This window comes from Dama dama, chromosome 9, assembly GCF_033118175.1.
Source record: "Dama dama isolate Ldn47 chromosome 9, ASM3311817v1, whole genome shotgun sequence".
NCBI lineage: Eukaryota > Metazoa > Chordata > Mammalia > Artiodactyla > Cervidae > Dama > Dama dama.
Window position 1 is genome coordinate 88916932 of NC_083689.1, and position 18727 is coordinate 88935658.

The window sequence follows — 18727 nt, forward strand, 5'->3', positions numbered from 1 at the left end:
CATTTCACTTTGAAATTATACACGTACACACATACATACATATAAACAGACCTGTAGCTATAAACAAATCAGAACTGAAAAAATATATGAAGATTTATGTGCATGAGAAATTCAGAAATGTGCAAGACCAGTTCAGAGCTGCTGTTACAAAGAATCATGGGTTGAGGAAAACAACAGAATTCTTCAGGTGCATGTGTATTATTTCCAAATTTAATTTTTAAACACAAACATAAATCAAAAGCAATAAACTAAGTTTCCGTAACAATAATTATAATACCAAGAAATGACTTTGTATTTATCCTTAAATAAGTATAAACTGGGAAAACCCCAATAAAAATTGTAATTCATGTCAGTAAATCAAATAATTACTGCTACTAAAATAAGATAGTGTTGTTAATGTATCTTTTTGTAAATGTAAAGCATTTTCAACATATAAAAATTATTATAAAAATAAAAAAATTATTGGCTACAAGGCATATAATAAGAATTCAGATGCTTATAAAATAAGTACTATACTACCTAAGCTCACAAATGTTGACCATGGTAGTTGTGAAAGGCAAATGCAGAGTAGTTAAAAAGAAATGTAGAAACTAAAAATTGACCTGGATTAAAATCCTGACTCCTAATAAGTTATATGAACTTGAGTAACTCCTTTAACACCTCTAAGCAACACCTTTTTTATTAGGAAAATACAAATTAAATTAATAATGAATAGTTAGGGTTATTGCATGGATTAAATAAAGCTGTATAAAAGTGCTTTGAAAATTTTAATATTTGACAGAAATATTTTACTAAAGAATATAACCACTGGAATACAAAGAAGGAGGATTTACACTTAATATTCCAATGACCTTCAAGGTGTATTTGTAATGATAAGTGAAAAAGAAAATGGTGGCCAAATCAGAAAAGACAGACTTTTTAAACTTCTAATTTCATGTCAAATAATCATTAATGTTCAAAAAAACTTTTCAGTACCTATAAATCCATTCACCCACATTAATATAATTTTTATGATATACGTGAGGAATTGGTAATAATATGCTGTCACTGACATTTTACAATATATCAGAATCACAGATTCAGATCCTAGGAAGTTCTCCTCAGTTAAGGAAACTAAGGCCCATTTAGAGAGGCTAACTGACATGTATTTTCTATGAAGATTCAATATAAATAAGGACATAAAATTTTAAAGCTGGAAGAATCTTTCAAAATTACTATGTTTGGTCCTTCTCCTTCACAGATGAGGCTGCTGGAGTCTATTAAGTGAGGTTTATTTACAGGCAATTTTCTTCACAAACTTTAAATATAATATTTAAGAGCCTATACAGGATCTAAGAAGTTATACTGTTCACCCCTTTTATTAAAAAAACAAAAAAAAGAGAAAACAGAGGTAAAAAGCAAATAAATTTGCCCAATTTCTGAGTGGTAGCAAAATCTGGAAAAGAACCCAAACCAACTGCTATCTTTAAATGAGATGCAAAGACATAGGTTATGGGTCTCTCAACTCCCCACTAACAATTTCAAGTAGAATTTTCAGTTCTGTGCTTACATATTAGATTACTACATATTGGGTGCTCTTAAATGGCAAGTCAATATTATTTTATATCATGGATTTTGATTTCAGATTTTCCATTTATAGCATAATCCATATATGTTACTTTAACCAAAGTACCAAAATATATTTCCATAAATTATGTAAAATATTTTATTTAACACTTTACAAACTCAACCATATAACTTACCTGTCTTTTCTGCTTTTCCCTTTTTGCTGCTTTCCTGCAAGAATTCTTAATTCTTCTTCTGTAGGGTGTTGATACCATCTCAAACTAAGAAAAAAATTCTTTTTAAATAAAGAATTAAAACCACCAGAATTATTCACTTACTCTACATACATTTATTGAGTTTCTTAATTGGGAAGACACTGTAGGGAAATATCAGGTGAAAAAAATCTAACGTGAACAGATACAACTGCTTCAGCCTTAAAAGGTTTAGATTCAAATTCAGCAAACACCCACCAAGCACTTACTAGATGCCAGACTCTACAATGTTGTTTGTAGGTGTTTCTCTTACAACTGATACACTATTAAAATATAGTAAGATACTATTGTCTTACACGAACAATAAATGGGGTGTGAACTCTGCAGGCAAGCTTGCAGAAACACATTCAAATTCTCTACCCATCCTTCATTTACACAGAAGGAATTGTTATTTGTCTTAAAGAGTCCCCTGAATGCCCCCAAAACTACAAGTAGTCTTTGCTTTCTTTCCTTCCTTTAATTTAGCTAGAGAATTCTCAAACTTGACGTAAGAATTAGAGTGAATTGCTATATTAACAAAACCGTTTACTCTTAACCATATCTAACCCTCTTTGGTCAGGGCTCCAAAAACATCTGATTGTATTTACCTCTACTACCCAGTCAAAATATCCAGACAAGTCGTTTATTCCTTCCCAAGCACCCACCTGCTCATTTGCAATTTCCTGTCTCACCTGAACTTCCTATCTGTCAGCCACCTAAGTTTGACATTTGGGTTTTACCTTCAAAACGCCCTTTCCATATATTAGCAGTAATTCTGTTCTTTACCTCAAGTTCCAAACTTGCCTACTTCCTGAAAGGACCTCAGTTCAGCATATCTTCCTCTCTAGATGACTATGGCAAAACTCCTCTTCTTTTCCCCTAGGCTCTCTCCTAAATGCATTCTAATCCCACATTTATTTTTTTTCCATAATGCAAATCCTATCAAGGCATATATGCCGGCATAAATCCTTTCCAAGACTCCTCACAGAGTAAAGCAGTGAGTAAGGCAGCTAAGCAAAGACACCAACCAATGTCCTGTTGTGAAAAAGAAACAGACACCTCATATTGAAAGATCTTCAAATTTTTCAACCACAAAAATCTAGATTTTTAAAGTGAAATACCTCAATTTTTTAAAAATGCTACTGCTGATTTGCTGTTTTAAAAATATTGCTGAACTGGCAATGTGAGTAACGACCGAATATTTAGTGATATAAAGAAATTGTTAAAATTTTTAGCTGTGATAATGGGATTACAGTAACTTTTTAAAAGTTCATTTATTTTAGAGATATACACCAAAATATCTATGATGAAATAATAATAATAATATTTGCTACAAAATAATTTTGGTGGGAAGAGTTCAGATGAAACAAACTGGCCACCAGTTATTGCAATGAATACATGGGAGCTCATTATATTTGTTATATGTTCATGATATTATTCTGTCTGTTCTTTGTATATGTTTAAACATTTGCATTAAAGCTAAAATACACATTACAACGCCAAATATAGAGTTTGTGACCTCTTATTTTAATAGCCTTTCACAATCTACTGTCTATTTCATCAGACTCAAGAATTCCGTTTTTGGGGGTGGGAGGTGGGTAGGAGGTTCAAGAGGGAGGGGACATACGTACACCTAGGGCTGATCAATGCTGATGTAGGCAGAAACTAACATGATATTGTAGAGCAATTATCCTCCAATTAAAAAAAGAACCACCCTTTCAAACATGACCTTCTACCTAGCCTAAGTGACATTTATTCCACAAATTCTTTCATCCCTTGGCATTTTTGCATATATCCTTCCCTCTGCTTGAAATACCTGTGCCACTACTGGCAAACTTTTAATTTACCTTTGATGCTTTATGAGGCAATCTCTATACCTGGTTACTGGCCCACTTACAGCTTCAGGATGGAGGCGGGTGAGCAGAAATACCACCCAATTAGAACTGGAACTTTCAGCCAGCTGACCTCCAGGAATGGGAAGGCTGTTGAAGATTAAGTTTCAATCATGCAGCCAATGATTAAAATCATGCCTATGTAATGAAACTCCATAAAATCTCTAGACACCAAAGCTCCGAGGAGCTTCCTAGCTGTTAAACATACTGAAGTACCTGGAGGGTGACATGCCGATTCTGCAGGGAGAGGACATGGAAACGCTGTGCTCCTCCCCAAACCTCATCCAATGTGTAATCTTTATATTAATAAAACTGTGATCACTGCACTCTCTTTGGTCCTAGTTGTTATACAGAATTACTGAACCGAGGGGGTCATGAAAATGCTGGTTGTCAAAAGTATGGCCCAGGGATCCCAAGAACTTGCAGTTGGCATCCAAAGCCTATGCATTCTTATGAACGATTTTGCCTTTAACCGACGGAATCTGAACTAACTCCAGGTAGCCAGTGTCAAAATTGAACTGCAGTTGGTATCAGACTGACTGGGTTAAAATGGAATATTCCTCTAGCTGACAGATCTTTGGAGTAAAGATTTTGTAACTTACTTGTTCCTGTATACTTCAAAACTAGTACAGTTACTGGCATATAGTAAGTGCTCAAAAAGGATCAATGAATGAATGTTCTTCTCTTAAGGGTTTTAAAATAAAATATATATCCCAAACCAAAATGCCCTAAACTATACTTAACATGGGTAAGGAAGCACTTCCTGAAATTTCAGTCGAAGTCCAGAATTTTAACTTACAGTCGATTCTCGTTATTCGCGGTAGTTATGCTCTATAAAGTCGCCGCGAACACTGAACCATTGCTCCTAGGGGAAATACACTGTTAGGTTCCCACGAGCCTCCAGTCACAACATCTTCAATCAATCAGTATAAACCCTTGTTTTATGTGTGTTTCTGTTTAAAGATACCTTAATATATACTGTTGATTCATGAATATTAAATTCATGGTCAACAGTAATAAAACCCAGGTGTGAACAAAACTTATCTAATAACTGTAATCTTAAGTATAGTATTTTCCTGGTATCTGTGAATATTTCTAGTGAATTTTCTCCATAAGGCACATCATAATCTTCTAGAGCTTAGGAACACTCGACATCAAGCACTGCAGCACTATACTTGAGGGCCACTTTAAATGGCAAAGTCACCAAAAAAGCAAAAATGTGAAAACATGGACTAGTTAGACCACAAAAAGGACACCTGATTACAATATGAAACGTACAACAAGAAAGCTTCAGCTGGGAACCTAGGCCTCAACTGGAACCTAGGCCTCAGCTGGGAACAAGTCACTCAAATTTTTTACCACTCTGCATATATTTCTATAAATGACTTCAAAAGCACCACAAGTATGACTTTTGGGATTACAAATACATTTTAGCAATTAGGCACATCACAAGTACAGAATCAACAAATAATGAGGACTGAATATATAACATTCAGGAGAACACATAAGCAATAACTCATTTATAAAGACTAAAATTAGTTGTTTATTTCTTTGAGAAAATAATTCTCAGTGAAAGAATCTTAGTACTACAGGAAAACTTAAGTTACATTTAGAGTCCTACATTACTGAAATATTTTAAGACCCCTACATTTTCTAGGATCTGTTTTCTTCTAAAATATTCTGATTTAATTGTGTGAATCCATTTTTCTAAATATCTCTAATTTTGGTATTTAAACCAATATGCATTAATACAATCACCTAACAGGAAAATAAAACATGGTAGAAGGATAAACAGTTAATAAGGAAGTGGGAAAACTGAGTTTATGAGAACAAGTATGTAACAAATTTAGCACTGAAGGAAAAACAGGGAAATAAGCCAAACCTAAGGAATGGATATGGGAGGGGCTTTGTGATTTAAAAAGAAAGGGAGGCAGAGTTGTGACTCTTGTTTATTTGTTATTATTTTTAATGGGAAACATTTAAAAAATGTGTGTGTGTATTAATAGGAATAATCCTACAGAAATAAAGCAATTAATGGCACAGAAGACAGGAAATGGCCAAAGAAGCAAAGTCTGGGTGAAGGTTAGAGGTGATGGGGTACAGCCCACAAATGCAGGAATTGGGTCTTGATAGCAAGAGATTTCCTCCACAGGCCAAAATTAAAATATATAAACACTAAAAAACAAAAAACATAAGTGGCATGAAGATGAGAGGGAGAACAAAAATACAAAACAAAGAGAGGCTGCACATGCAACTAGGGCTGGGGGTTTGATGGCATGAAGATATGAGAGAGAGAGAGAGAGAGAGAGGTTCCGACTTTAAGAGTTCAGAGCGAGGCTGAGGCAGGAATGTGCAAATGAAGAGAGGTTTGGGCTGAAAAAGCTGGCTGAGAAGTACAACACACACAGACTTCCAGGCTGCATGGAGTAGCCATCTAAGGATGTGCAAAGGAAAACCTATTAATAAAGGTATAGTTACACACTTTTCTTCAACAGTCACTGCTTCGTAGAATTTGATTTCATATTATATGATTCCCATCTACCATACTTTAAGTTTTTGTCTCAATTTTTGGTCTTTTCCTTTGCAAAATAACTTGGAATCTGCTTCCTGTGATGCACTTTGTTGTTGTTCATCAGTTGTGAAGTCATGTCAGACTCTTTGTGACCCCATGAACAGCAGCATGCCAGGCTTCCCTGTCCCTCACCATCTCCCTGAGTTGGCTCAAAATCTTGTCTACTGAGTCAGTGACTCCATCCGACCATCTCATGAGGTTGCCCCCTTCTCCTCTCGCCCTCAATCTTTTCTAGCATTAGGGTCTTTTCCTCTTTCCATCAGGTGGCCAAAGTAGTGGAGCTTCAGCTTCAACACCAGTCCTTCCAATGAATATTCAGGGTTGATTTCCTTTAGGACTGACTGGTTTGATCTCTTTGCAATCTAAGGGACTCGCAGGAGTCTTCTCCAACACCATGGTTCAAAAGCATCAATTCTTCAGTGCTCAGCTTTCTTTATGGTACAACTCACATCCACACACAATTACTGGAAAAACCATAGCTTTGGCTATATGGACCTTTGTCAGCAAAGTAATGTTTTTCCTTTTTAATATACTATCTAGTTTTGTCATAGTTTTTCTTCCAAGGAGCAAGCATCTTTTAATTTCATGGCTGCAGTCACTACTGTCCGCAGTGATTTTGGAACCCAAGAAAATAAAATCTGTCACTGCTTCCACTATTTCCCCTTTTATTTGCCATGAAGTGATGAGACCAGATGCCATGATCTTAGTTTTTTGAATGCTGACTTTTAAGCCAGCTTTTTCACTCTCACTTTCATGAAGAGGCTCTTTAGTTCCTCTTCACTTTCTGCCATTAGAGAGGTATCACCTGCATATCTGAGGTTGTTGATATTTCTCTCAGGAATCTTGATTCCAGCTTGTGAGTCATACACCCCAGCATTTCATGCATCACCGACTCAACAGACATGAGTCTGAGTAAACTCCAGGAGTTGGGGATGGACAGCGTGGCCTGGCATGCTGCAGTCCATGGAGTCACAAAGAGTTGGACACACCTGAGCGACTGAACTGAATTCTGCATATAACTTAAATAGGCAGGGTGACAATATACAGCCTTGATATACTCCTTTCCCAATTTTGAACCAATCCGTTGTTCCATGTCCAGTTTTTTGTTACTTCCTGTCCTGCATATAGATTTCTCAGGAGGCAGGTAAGGTGGCCTGGCATCCCCATCTCATTAAGAATATTCCACACTTTGTTGTCATCCACACAGTCAAAGGAGAAGCAGATGCTTTTTTGGAATTCCCTTGCTTTTTCTATGATACAGCATATATATTGGCGCTTTGAGCTCTGGTTCCTTTGCTTTTTCTAAATCCAGATTGTACATCGGGAGTTCTCAGTTCATGTACTGCTGAAGCCTAGCTTGAAGGATTTTGAGCATAATCTTGCTAGTATGTGAAATGAGTGCAACTGTATGGTAATTTGAACATTCTTTGGCATGACCTTTGTTTAGGATTGGAATGAAAACGGACCTTTTCCAGTCCTGTGGCCACTGCTGAGTTTTCCAAATTTGCTGGCATACTGAGTGCAGAGTTTTACAACATCATCTTTTAAGATTTGGAATAGCTCAGCTGGAATTCCATCACCTCTGCTAGCTTTGTTCGTAGTAATACTTCCTAAGACCCACTTGACTTCACACTCCAGGATGTCTGGCTCTAGGTGAGTGATCACACCATCGTGGTTATCTGGGTCATGAAGATCTTTTTTGTACAGTTCTTCTGTGTATTCTTGCCACCTCTTAATCTCTTCTGCTTCTGTCAGGTCCTTGCCGGTTTTTGTCCTTTACTGTGCCTATCTTTGCATGAAATGTTTTCCCTTGGTTATCTCCAATTTTCTTAAAATGATCTCTAGAGTCTTCCCCATTCTATTGTTTACCTCTATTTATTTGCATTATTCACTTAAGAAGGCTTTCTGATCTCTTCTTGCTATTCTCTAAAACTCACATTGAGATGAATGCATCTTTCCTTTTTTTCTTTGCCTTTTGCTTCTCTTTTCTCAGCTATTGGTAAGCCCTCCTCAGACAGCCGCTTTGCCTTCTTGCATTTCTTTTTCCTTGGGATGGTTTTGGATACCACCTCCTGTACAATGTTATGAACCTCCATCCAGAGTTCTGCAGGCACTCTGTCTAGCAGATCTAATCCCCTGAGTCTATCCCTCACCCCCACTGTATAATCATAGTGTATGAACCTCCATCCAGAGTTCTGCAGGCACTCTGTCTAGCAGATCTAATCCCCTGAGTCTATTCCTCACCTCCACTGTATAATCATAGTGTTAGTCACTCAGTCGTGTTCAACGTTTTGCGATCCCATGGACTGCAGCCCACCAGGCCCCTCTGACATGGGATTCTCCAGGCGAAAATACTGCAATGGGTGGCCACTTCCTTCTCCAGGGGATCTTCCTGACCCAGGGATCAAACGCATGCCTTGTGCATTGAAGTCAGATTCTTCACTGTCTGGGCCACCAGGGAAGCCCAAGTATAATGTAAGCGCTATGTAAATAATTGAAGAAGAATGGAAGACTCAAGTTTCTTTTCTGGAACTTCACGGAATTTTTTTTTCAAATATTTTCCATCCTTTGGTTGAATTCATGGATATGCAGATACAAAGGGCTGACTGTACTTCCTTCTCTCCAAATATAAAATTCCTAGCAAATATATAACACCATATTTAGTTTCAAATTAAATTCACAGGTTTTTTTTTGCTTGTTTGTTTGATTTTCCTTTAACCTGTCATGTAACATACTGCCATGAGTCTTTGGATGTGGCATCTAACCAAAAAAAGCTTCATATGGTCACTCTCTGTATGAGAGGTTAAATGTCGTAGGAAACAACATTTTTATGGACTATTTTTAAAACATGATAAATGGCATTATCAACATCATTCAAGACTTAAATATTATGTATACATCACAGATCATCTCCATATCAACAATTTGTAAGGGGAATACTAGAAAATAAAAATATAAGGGATTTGATTTAGGTCATACCTGAATGACCTAGTGGTTTTCCCTACTTTCTTCAATCTAAGCCTGAATTTTGCAATAATTGGCCTGATGCACTAAGCCTTTCAAATATGGGCTTAGAAGAGAGATATAAAAGCTTATTAGTCTTACATTTGATGTTAAGAATAATGGTTACAAAAATACAATTAAAGACAAATGCTTCATGTTAAACAAAAGAAGCATGATGTAAAATTACACATAAAATAATCACATCCATGAGGGGAAAATATGAAAAGATTAGAAGGGAATACAACAAAATTTACATAGAGACTGTCTTTAGCTGAAAGGAATACAGTTTCTTATCTCTTATTTTTTCCTTCTTATTAATTTATTGTCTTTTTCTATATCACAAGCATGTATTGTGCTAATAAAAAAAAAAAAAAACAGAGTAAGTATTAATAGAATTTACAACAAAACTGAACCTTCTGCATTTAAGTTAAACGGTATCTTCTGACATTTACTTTGGCTACTTTCACTTTAATTCAAACAGTCAACACTGTCTCAGATAACAAAGCCAACTGTGTTAAACTCCACTAAATCACTGAAATAATTTTTCAGAAATTTTCTTACATAAACCTCTTACATAAAATAATATCAGGCTACAAACTTTCTTACTAAGGCAGTTTCAAGACCACTAAAAAAAAATACTAGAAAATACAGAATGTATTGACCTAGATTCATTAGGAAAAAAAAATTAAACAGTAATGCTATTTAAAGTGAACTACTTAAAAATTTTTTTAGAAGTAAAAATTCCAGAAATTTAAAATGAAAATCTAAATATGAACAAATATGGAAAAGCTGGGTACTGAGAGAAAGCTAAAAACAGCTTTAATACATAAATAATCATACAAAACTCTTTGACAAGATAGGTCATAACACAGTTTTGGTCTCTATATTCTAAATCTCAATAATTTAGACGTGAAAAAAAGACTTAAAACAAACACCACCTAAAACCTAGAAAATCTTTCAGTACAAGTAACTAAAATATTGTTTATTACATATAAATACATTCTCTTGTTACTTATTGGAAACTTTACTAGAACATCATGACATTCTGGAACGGATTAAGACAGCTAAGGCAGGAGAGCAAGGACTCAGGCATTCCGTAAGGGGAGTAGCTGAAGGTTTGAACCTTTCCCTTAGGTCATAGGTCCCACCTACTGTGCATTTGAATAGTAGGTTTCTCTCACCAAAGGGAATTTGGAAATTCTTGGATCAGGCAACATGCGAAAGACAACAGGCAAAAAGAATTAAGAGCAATTGAACAGGGTGTTATCACATCCTCTTTACCCAATAAAGGATGAGACAAAATCAGAATAAATCCAACCATAATATATTTTGAGTCAGGGACATATGAAGGGAAGTATCAGACCAAAGTGAGAGCCTAGGGGAATGAAGGGGCAGAGAAAAATGCATAAGGTTTGAGCTGAACAATCAGAACAGAAAGCAGGTTCAGCAAGGAAGCTATAAAGGACAAAAAGCCAAATCTTGCTCCTCATGCAAAACCCACTATTCAAATGTACAAAGAATGTAACCTACCACTTACCTCTCCATGAAAAGAGGGGCCAAGCAAACTTCAAAACAAAAAGGAACTTTAATTACAACAGAAACTAGAGAATACTGGCTACAAAGCAGTGGTATGCTGGACACGATAAAGAACTAACATCTGTAGGTGATCTGAGCAATGGTTAGAACAAATGTTTAGAGTACAGGTACAGAGAAACCAACTCCCCACAATCCTTCTTTCCTTTGAAGAGAAAGGGATGGGAAGAGCGACCTGAGCACCAGACTCCACATCTGAGTTCTTCAAGGTCAGTAATTTGCTCACAGGTAACAGTAAGAAAGATTTTGTTTCATAAATTCTTATTAAAGCAGGAATGCCTCAATAGTCTAATAAAAAGGCATGTAAAAACAGAATAACATTTTCTAGGAGAAAAACATTTTTCTATTATAAAAAAGTAGAAGGATGGAATACAAAATAATTATGACTTAGAAATGTGGAACACATTTAATCTCAAATGGTGAGGAGAGGTATAATTTTAACAGATGATATTTCTTAAACTCAACTTCACACTTAGCATGCTTTTGGTAATGAGAAAAATGCTGATGTGCCTTTAAATTTAGAATAAAAGATGACTATAGTCCTAGAGAAGCCAGAAGAGTAAGTAAAGACAAACCATATACTTCCTGTAACCTGAGGATATCTTCTAGAAGGCTAAGCACACTAGAAAAAAAGGTAGAAAAAAGAAAACCTGAAATAAATTACTCTGTAAACTGCCAGCAGAAGTCACAGTGGTTGTAGAAAAGTTTACCTCCACCAAATTCAAAATTCGGTGTAAGTACATTCCAGGACAAGGGTCTGGAGTTTGATGAATAACCATACATCAAATAATTACTAGACTATGAGTCAGACTTCCAGGGTAAGAGGCTGGATCTGTTTCACTTTTCAGTATGTGAACATGAGTAAAGCTACAATGTCTCATCTAAAAATGGAGACAATATTACCTACAACCAGGAAGGACTAGGCACTCACCAATCCTGCTTTTATTTCCCAAGCACAAGGAAAAGTATATCTCCCAGCCTGCCATGACTTTTGGTCTGAACCAGTCACAGGGCTCCAGACTACACAAAGTGGGCAGAAATGATGTATCTACTTCTAAGCCTGGCCCCGAGAATCTCCTGAAAAGACCACAGCCCATTCTCTCTTGCCAACTGGCACAGTTCAGTTCAATTCAGTCATTCAGTCGTGTCCGACTCTGCGACCCCATGGACTGCAACACGCCAGGCCTCCCTGTCCATCACCAACTCCCAGAGTTTACTCAAACTCATGTCCACTGAGTCGGTGATGCCATCCACCCACCTCATCCTCTGTCGTCCCCTTCTCCTCTCGCCTTCAATCTTTCCCAGCATCAGGGTCTTTTCAACGGGCACAGCATCTAATAAAAAGGACTCCAAAGTAGCAGAAGGAACAGAGGAGCCACAAGACAGAAGAAACAGCCTAGAATCCCTAAGTAACCCTTGAATCATCATTTTGTGAAGGAGCTACACGGAGAGTTGCCCTACCCCTCTCAGGTACCCTAATTTGACCTTGATTCCTGTCCTGTCTGTGACTGACAAACTTTTATTAAGTTCAGACACTGAGATTTCGGAGGTCATAAAATACCCCAATACATGTCTTCTTCCAGGTTCAGAATGTAGAGATGCAAATGGGGTAACAGAAATAAAAATTTTACCAATACAAAGTTTTTTAACATTGTAAAGGTAATATTAATGGAAATAAACCAAGCTAAAGATTATGCACTTTAAAAAAAAACACCTAGATACCCACAATATTAATTACAAAATAAAAATGTTATTTAACCAAGAGCCAGAAAACTAGTCAATTTTTTAATATAAAAAATAAACAGGCTAATATATAAGCAAAAACTGCAAATTTCTTCAAGGTACTGACTTCAGGAAATTAGCAGGCTTACTTGTTAAGTCAACATAATAGAAACAGGTGCCACTTCACACCTTCCATTCTAAAAGAGACAGAAGTTGATGAGAGATATAGACGGAAACTAATTAACATGATAAAGAGAAGCCATAACTTTTAAGAAAAACATGAATACTTACAATCTGAATATATGATAAAATATTAAGTCAATAGATATCAAAACTAAAGTTTCTTCTGTCATACTTGTGATTAAACTATCGTGGTATCTACACCATCTATTCACTTAAATCTCTTCACTAGAGCCACTCCCAAACCATCCCCTACACTATTCATAATTTTGAAAGTTCTCTCATAAGCTTCTCCCTTTAAATTTCTTCAAGCACTTTATAAATGACAAAGAACGCCCTCAGATTTTCTCTCCTTTCTCTTCCTTCAACTCAGCAACAACACATGGTTTAAAATGCAAACTGTCATTTCTGATCAAAATTTTTACATGAGCAATTTAGAAGAGATTTTAGATTTTCTTAATATTAAAAGTGTCATTTCATATCACAAAAGGTTTGTAAAACAGTAATTATTCCAAAATGATAAAATCAATATTCCTATTCAACAGAATTAGTCAACAACAGTCAGAATATAGCTTCATGACTTAAAATTTCAGATTTAATATTAAAGAAAAATATCAACAGATGATCTTAAGAATAAAGAGCAAAACAAAGAAAGAGGAAATGAAACTATAGCAGAAAAGAATCACTAGAAAATCCTGATTGGTATTCCTTGGAAACTGATTTGGAATTAGAGATAGCATTAATTAACACTAAAGTTAATCTATTTACAAAAGCAAATCAAAATCACAAAATTTATCAACTTCATGATTATTTTTGAAGGTTGAGCTCCTCTTCAAATTAGCAATATGTATACTTACATGACAGATAAACTGTCAGAAGAGCAGCAATTTTAAATATAATATATTGCTTCAAAATTAATAAAGAGAATCAGTTTTCAATCTCTGGAAGTTTTTGTTTTATAGAAACAAATGGGCTGCAGATTACCTATTAGAAAATAGAAACTGCCTAATGACTAAAAAGGGATAAGACTGCCAGGATCTTTAAAGCCAAAAGAGATAGGAAGGCTGCCTAGAGACTCACTGGAAACAAAACCAGAAATGTGCAATTCTCAATAGAAAATAAGCTACCTTAATATGTATTGTATCTAACTTATTAATTCAGATTCTATTTATTTAGAATTAATAATATTTGCCCAGCAGATATTCACCCTTTCATGATCTACAAAAAAGGGTTTTTGCTAAGCAAAACAAGTAAGCAAGACTACACAGGGCATAAACCTACAGAATTAAAACCTAGTCACTGATGATTTACTTTTTTTACTTATAAATATCTTTGATGAAGTTTTAACTTTACTGAAACTTTAGTCATTATTTACTTTGCTAATAAAAATAGATATTTTTAAACCACTGTTCTCTCACACTTTCCATACACATGCATGTGTGTGCATATCAGTGTTCAAAAAGCCTTTTTGGACAATCTAAATAGTATTTTCCTATATTTAAACACTGATACAGAACAAGCATAAAGCATGAAAGAATATACTTAAAACTGAAAAATAAATTAAGCTTTGTGGATAGAATGGCCTATTATTGGTCTTGCAGTATATGAAATCATTAGGCGGATAATAGCTGTCCATTGCTTTCTAACTTAAAGTGAAGGAAAAGTCGCTCAGTCGTGTCTGACTCTTTGCGACCCCATGAACTATACAGTCCATGGAATTCTCCAGGCCAGAGTACTGGAGTGGGTAGCCTTGCCCTTCTCCAGAGTTCTGACTTAAAAGGTCTAAACAACAGAAAACTGATATACCAGTCAATAACAGAATCTATGTATTTATTAGAGACAAATAACTGGAGTAAAACTATAGTCATGGTACCAAACCTATAATTTACCTTTCATAATTACCAAGATTGTGGCATGTATTTCTGTGTGCAGTCTTACTGCTTTTGCCTCATGATATCTCTGTTTAACTGTATTTAACTTCTGTACTGTTTATTTTATTCTTTAACTTTCAGCAAGGTAACTTAGTTCCTCTCCATGAGGGGACAGTAGTAGTAGTAAGCTTATAGTGCACTAAACAAAATTAAAAGCCTACAAAATAACTTCACGACCTCTTTGCTAAATTAAAATTTAAAATTATTTATTAACAGTAAAACAAAGAACTCCTAACTCTTATAAAACTCTCAACTAAGCCACCAATAATAGGGCAGGTGCTTTGAGTCATTTTTTCCAACAATGGTGAAAATTTAATTAAAAACTTCAATTTACAGTCTCTTCCTCTTGTTGACCAACTTTTTTTAAAGGTAACTAGAAAAGTCATGTGATAGTTCCAGTGGCCATGTTCAAAAAGCAATCGAGAAGGAAGAGACTAAATTCTTGACAATGATCATCCTATTATCTCTGTACTCAACAGATAAACTACTACTATCTCAAGTAAGAGTCTAAATAAGGAAGCTGGATTTTTCTTGTAATTTTCCTCTTTCATGTTTTTAGAAAACTGGAATTAGCACTTAACTTCTAGGAGGTTAATCAGTCTGGAAAACTAACAGAGAGGAAAGTGCCAGTCAGAATCAGCCTACCCTTGCCTTACCTGCCATTACAGAGTAGCCATCGAGCAAGAGAATAGTGAGGTAGGATCTTCTGCATGGCGCTGGCCATCACCATGGTAACGACCAGCTGAATACCTATCACACCCTGTGTAAAGAAACAAACAGATGAGTTTAACAATGAATGAATTTAGATTTGAGGAAACCACTGAAAAGCTTTCTATATGTTTTGAAAATTATACTTCATAAGAAAAATGGGTTTACTATCAAAATACCTATTATTCTGCCATACAGGATCTCACCTCATAATCCTCTACAAGTTATCCAAGGGTCACATCCATATTAACAAAAGTTAAATGACAGAGCATACACATTCAAAATCTATTTCCAAGAAATCTTCTCCATTACCTGAGTGTACCAAAATGAAGTAGAAAATAGTGATTTTTTTTTCCCCATCCTTCTCCAGATTTACTCTATTCAACACACTTAGAACACCAGCCTGGCTAGCTCTAAAAGCAGCATGCCTGTTTTTTAATTCTAGGGTGGCAGTGAACGACTCAAGAGCATTAACTATACTAAAGGTGGATGGTGGAAAGTCACAAGAAAAAAAATTTTACTTCATCCTACCATCACAAACTTTCAATGGGTGGGCTTTTAACAAGGTCCCAAAATGCCCAGTTTGTTCTCATCAATTCCTCTCTTGTTCTCTGCAAACCTAATTCAAACCTTCTCCCATTTTCCCACACCTCCAACCTCCCTCAAACTTCTTCCTTCTTAAAAAAAAAAAAATTATTGAAGTATAGTTGATTTACAATCATAGCAAAGTGATTCAGTTTCACACACATACATATACGTGTACTTTACACACATATTCTTTCCCATTACAGGTTATTACAATATATTGAATATAGATCCCTCTGCTATACCGTAGGACCTTGTTTTTAGCTTATTTTACATATAGCAATTTGCATCTGCTAATCCCAAACTCCTAATTTATCCACTCCCTCCAAAATTCTCTCAACTCAGTAGAGGACAGCTTCCAGTTCACAGAGAATAAAACAATCGCATCACGTGAGAACTCTCATTTGACACCAACAAGCTCACAACCACTGGTATCTGCACCTGTCTTCCTCCACACCCTCTAGAAACATAATAACAGAGTATCTTCAGAGTAAAGCAAACTCCTCAGTGCTTCAGAGCCCACCCTCTCACGGATTTTCAGGAACCCCACCCACTGAACAGCTTCCCTCTTGTTTCTGTTCAGTTGCTAAGTCGTGTCCAACTCTTTGCGACCCAGGGACTGCAGCACAGAAGGCTCCTCCGTCCTTCAGCACCTCCCGGAGCTTGTTCACTCACGTCCATAGAGTCAGGGATGCTATCTAACCATCACATCCACTGCCGCCCCTTCTCCTTTGTCTTCAATCTTTCCCGGCATCAGGGTCCTTTCCAATGAGTTGGCTCTTCGCATCAGATCTCTTCTCTACTTGAAACCTTCCTATTAGTATTTTAATACCTTTCACCTTTATACAAAAATAACAATAATTTCCCCTTATTCTTTATTTTCTCTTCCATAAAATGAAGCTAATAATTCAGCTGACCTACTAATCAAGCTGTGGTTAATAATTGTGCCTGTTTCAGAGAACGCAGCCAATACTTGTTATTGTCATAATTATCATTCCTATTAAGGGATAAGTTGTTTTTTTTTTTAATTTCAAGAAGAGAAGGTTTTTCAAAAAATAATCATTACTTCTATAAGAAATAAATTTAGAAAACAAAGCAAATGGAATCATGCCATAAAAAATAACATCAGTCTCCTAAGTGATAAAGGAACACTAAAAATTTTTTTGAAAAAATCATATTTCACTGATTTTAACAAACTGTTCAATCAACTGTACATCACTGTAACAAATGTACTATCATGATGTGGGATGCTCAAAGTGTGGGAGGTTGTGCACGTGGCAGGACAGGGGGTATCCAAGTCTCCATACTCTGATCCATTTTGCTGCAAACCGAAAAGTGCTCTAAAAACATGAGATTTTAAGAAAAATCAAAGCAAATTTATTCATAGAGAAAGAGTGTAAGTAGTGTCAAAATAATTGGAAAACACATTTGTAATTCATATCATAAAGGGATAATTTGTTGTTGTTTAGACTCTTTCGCAACTCCCTGGACTGGAGCCCACCAGGCTCCTCTGTCCATGGGATTTCCCAGGCAGGAATATCCAGTGGGTTGCCATTTCCTCCCCAGGGGATCTTCCTGACCCAGGGTCAAACCGGTGTTTCCTGCTCTGGCAGGTGGATTCTTTACCACTGAGCGACTTGGGAGGCCCAAAGATATTATTTACTTGTTAGGTATTATATAGAGTTCTTACAAGTCAATTAGTAAAAGAACAAATGCCTAATTTAAAAAGAACATATATGTACTGAGAGTTCTTTAAAAAAGGGAGCAAAATGGCTCTTAAACAGGACTGTTTTTAAAATGCCTTTGAAACCTGTCTCAATTCTGGTCTCACTGTGGATGTTTTAATGCCTTAAATTCTACCAATTGGGTTAAGGTTCAGACCACTTTTATATTCTCCTAACATCAAAGGTTTTTGAAGACATTTTTGTCTTTTTTCTTTCACATTTCCTATCATGTGCTTTTACTATCTTATTTTCTATATAGTTTGTGATAGAAGTTCTGCAATCTCCATACAGTGAATGCCATTACAAAGAACACTTTCAGGCAGAACAAGGCCAAGAAATATATTAGCAAGTATGCCAGAAGGTTAGTCTATTTGAGATTACAGACGTAAAAGCAAAAGATAATTTTTTTAGTCAGAGAATCAGGGAAAGTTTCGTGGACAAAGTGAACCTCCATCTAGCCTTCAAAGAAATCTGATAGTATCATAGAATCTTCAAGGTCATCTAGTACAATCTCTCACAAACATACATAACAATTTATTAGAGTGTAAGCTCCTTAATAGCAGAAAGTGTATCTCAGTCATATCTAATAAATGCTACAGGTATTAAATGGCATTTCAGAAAGACTGATCTGGAAGATATATGTGTGTATATATATACATGATGTATATATATATATACATGATGGACTGACTCATTGGAAAAGACCCTGATGCTGGGAGGGATTGGGGGCAGGAGAAGAAGGGGACGACAGAGGATGAGATGGCTGGATGGCATCACCGACTTGATGGACATGAGTTTGAGTAGACTCCGGGAGTTGGTAATGGACAGGGAGGCCTGGCATGCTGCAGTTCATGGGGTCACAAAGAGTCGGACACAACTGAGTGACTGAACTAAACTGAACGATGGACTGTGATGAACTGGGGATAAAAGGCATCTTACCAAACTCTCTCCTCTTATTCCAAATCACTAAGCATAATGAGACACTGCTGATAAACGCAGGACTAAAGAATGTAAACCATGT

At 36.0% G+C, this 18727-nt stretch overlaps 1 protein-coding gene across 8 annotated transcripts in view; it reads right to left on the bottom strand.

Moving 5' to 3' along the window:
• The window catches only part of TMEM161B (transmembrane protein 161B), a 72085-nt gene that overhangs the window by 32905 nt on the left and 20453 nt on the right, over positions 1 to 18727 (bottom strand). For 3 of the 8 annotated variants that reach the window (XM_061151979.1, XM_061151974.1, XM_061151972.1), the window contains exons 1-3: positions 15346 to 15449; positions 4488 to 4553; positions 1743 to 1826 (exon numbers count right to left, since the gene is read on the bottom strand). Coding sequence is in view for 1 of the 8 variants with exons in the window: in XM_061151971.1 (XP_061007954.1) it covers positions 1743 to 1826; positions 15346 to 15449 (188 nt within the window). In the remaining 7 variants the exon portion in view is untranslated. Of the gene's footprint in view, positions 1 to 1742; positions 1827 to 4487; positions 4554 to 12727; positions 12776 to 15345; positions 15450 to 18727 lie in introns of those variants that run through there. The other 5 variants (XM_061151977.1, XM_061151973.1, XM_061151971.1 and 2 more) reach the window with 4 other exon arrangements.